This window comes from Suricata suricatta, chromosome 1 (genome assembly GCF_006229205.1).
Source record: "Suricata suricatta isolate VVHF042 chromosome 1, meerkat_22Aug2017_6uvM2_HiC, whole genome shotgun sequence".
NCBI classification, from domain to species: Eukaryota; Metazoa; Chordata; class Mammalia; order Carnivora; family Herpestidae; genus Suricata; species Suricata suricatta.
In genome coordinates this window covers 191011783-191014740 of record NC_043700.1, presented here as the reverse complement: position 1 = coordinate 191014740, position 2958 = coordinate 191011783, and the positions used below count along the sequence as shown (strand labels likewise).

Below are 2958 nucleotides of genomic sequence, written 5' to 3'. Positions count from 1 at the left end.
GTGCAGGGTTCCGAGCCTCCGGATCCGGGTGTTGGGGGTATTAGGAGGGCTTCCCAGCATGGGAGGTGCGGCCGCGCCTCATCTGGCCCTGGCAGCGAGGGCGCCGTTCCCTGGACCTTTGTGGGCAGAACAGGTCCAGATTTGGCACAGAGAGAGGGGACACCGCAGTGACAGGGAGAGTGGGGTGACCTCCGTGGGCTGTGCCGGTGCCACAGGCGTGGCTGTGATCCGCACGCTCCTTCTTCAGTTTGAACTTTATGTTCTCCGAGGATTCCGGAAATCCGTGCGGAGGACCGGGGAGAGGCTGTCACGAGGGCCCGCCCTCTTCCCCCCGGACTCCACGCCTTCATCTTCCCATCCCTGTGGAAAACATCACATCCGTTTTCTTTCCTTGTTCCCTCCTTTTTTTTTCTTTTATCAGATCTTCTTTCATTTTTAAAAAAGTTCATTATTTTTGAGAGTGAGTGAAAGCAGGTGAGCAGGGGAGGGGCAGAGAGAGCAGGAGACACAGAATCTGAAGCAGGCTTCAGCACAGAGCCCAACGCGGGGCTCGAACCCATGAACCATGAGATCATGACCTGAGCCAAAGTCAGATGCTTAATGGACTGAGCCCCCCAGGCGTGCCCCCATCAAACCCTTCTATGTTGCTGTTATGTGCTCGGCTCTGGGACACAGAAGACATGGACAGGTGGGCGCCCAGGGCACGGGTGCGGGGGGTATGTGAGGACTGCGGCCGCCTGTGGCTTTGAGGGGGGGCCCTGCCGCTCTCGCCATGGTGGGGGCAGAGCCTGACGACGTGGCCACTTGCGGCCGGAGCTCGGTGCTCCTGACGTGCTCGCGCAGGGGGCGCCGTGAGCACCGGCAGGGCCCGGGCTCACCGCCTACGCGCCCTGGCGCCCCTCACCTGACTGTCAGGGGCAGGGTCCCCTCTGAGCCCTCGGCACCAACGGTGAGGACGCTCACCACAGTGACGGTGCTTGTGACCAGCGCCACCGCGTGCCAGCTGCCGGCTTAGGCGTTTTGCATAGAGGGTCTCATGTCCTCTTAATCACTGTCACCTCCCGGGCAGGTGGTCCTAGCCCCCCCGCCTTGGCTGGTGAGGAAACGGAGGCTGAGTGAGGTCAGGACTTTGAGCTGGGCTGACGATCCGGCTCCATGTTTCACTCAGAACACAGGACCGGACACAGAGGACGTCCTCTGACTCCGGCCACCAGATACGCGGCCTGGCCGGGTCCTCCCGCCTTCTCCAGACCCCACCCTCCTGCCGCCTCCGGAGAGCCTCTTCTGCTCACCTCCTCTTGGGATCCCCCCATCCCCCCCACCCCCGGCAGAGGGGCTTTCTCCCTCCTCCTCCCTGCTCCTGGGAGCTGCACCCTCTCTCCTCGCCCCTGCTTCGCTGGCTGGTCCAGCTCGTTCTTGCATGAGCCTCGCCCCTTTGGCTCAGCCCCAGGTGCTGACCGGCTCTGGCCCTTCTCCTGGGCCTGCGTCCTGCTCCGTCTGCCCTCCCTCTGGTGCCTCACCCCTCCCAGGCTGTGAGCAGCGGCTCTTCTGCCCTCACCGCCTAGTTCATTCCCAGCTCTGCCTGGGAACTTGCCTTTGCTTCTCCCCGACCTGCTGCTTCTCTCCGCCTCTTGCGCTGCTGGCTCTCCTCCAGAATCCTCCAGAGTCCACTGTTTGGCTCCCTCCTGCCAGCGCTGCAGCCTGCACTGCCCCCTCTGTGCTCTGAGCCACCACAGGACGGCCCAACTCATCTCCTACTATGTCCTGTGCGTCCCTCCCCCCGCAGCCAGTGCGGGCCACACTTCCAATGGGTGCGCTCCCTGTTTAAGGCATCATATTGGCCATTTTCACGAGCGGGACCACTGCCTCTCTGCTGGGCCTGTGGGGACACTGAAGCACGGAGTAGTTTGCTATTTGCCCAAGGCGAAGGGCAGGATGAAAACCCCAGTAGTCGGGCTGTGTGGCCCGCGCTCTTGGCCCCTGTGCTGTGCCGCTTCCCAGAAAGTCAGTCCTACCCTCTTGGGCTCCTCACTGCACAAACCCACCTCCTCCGTGGCCTGAGGGTGCTGTGCAACCCTCCTGGTGGCCTCCACCCCGTCTCCTGCCATGCAGCACTAGGTGCTACCCTTCAACACTTCACACCCGCCACAGGGCCTTTGCACCAGTTGATGCCTCTGCCTGGATGCCTTTTCCACCAGGTCCTTACGTGGCCACATCCTTCGGGCCATGACTCCGGCTCACACGTCATCCCAGTGAGGCCTCTGGCTCTTACAGATTAGCCACTCCCCTTTTGTTAAGCACCGCCTTCCCGTTTTTGTGGCATTTACTGCTGTCTTACTGTGCCTTCCCGCCTGGGGGACACCGCTGTTCAGCGTGGCATCTAGACTATGCTGGAATGGAAGCCCCATGAGCCCAGGGCACTGTGTCAGTCCAGGATCGGAGACACACCTGGTGGGCGAAAGAGGGAACAAATGGTATCTTGGAACTTAAAGCCAGGGGCTGTTGAGCCCACGGATTTTCCTGCCACACGCGCCTGCCTTCGCGAGTGCTCACGCGTGTCCACGCCTGTCGCGGGCGATGCGCGAGCGCTCACGCGTGTCCACGCCTCTTGCAGGTGATCCGCGAGGTCTACAGCGGCTGCAGCGGCCCCGTGGACTCAGACGTGCCGCCCCCGTCAGGCTCCCCGGTGCACAAGACCGAGCTGGAGAAGGTAAGGGCGCGTTTCTCCCCGGGAGCAGTGCCCTGGCTGTCGCTTCAGGCCTCCCTCCCTGCGCGTGAGCGCTTAACAGCTGGACGCAGGTGTGGTTCTGCTGCGGGCGCCCTCTAGTGCCTACGCGGTACGCAGCTTGCGTTTGTCATTTTGCAGACCCCACGGTTGGTGTGCGTGTGTAAAGGTGTGAGTGGACCAAAGGGGCTGGAGGTCTGTGACGTGGCGGACGTGCACCGCGTGCCGGGCTG

General features: G+C 62.6%; 1 protein-coding gene across 1 annotated transcript in view; it reads left to right on the top strand.

Annotated features, from left to right (window-relative positions):
- Window positions 1-2958, top strand: part of AFAP1 (actin filament associated protein 1) — a 125959-nt gene that overhangs the window by 84974 nt on the left and 38027 nt on the right. The window contains exon 7 of the mRNA XM_029948981.1: window positions 2615-2710. Coding sequence (XP_029804841.1) covers window positions 2615-2710 — 96 coding nt within the window. The remainder of the gene's footprint in view (window positions 1-2614; window positions 2711-2958) is intronic.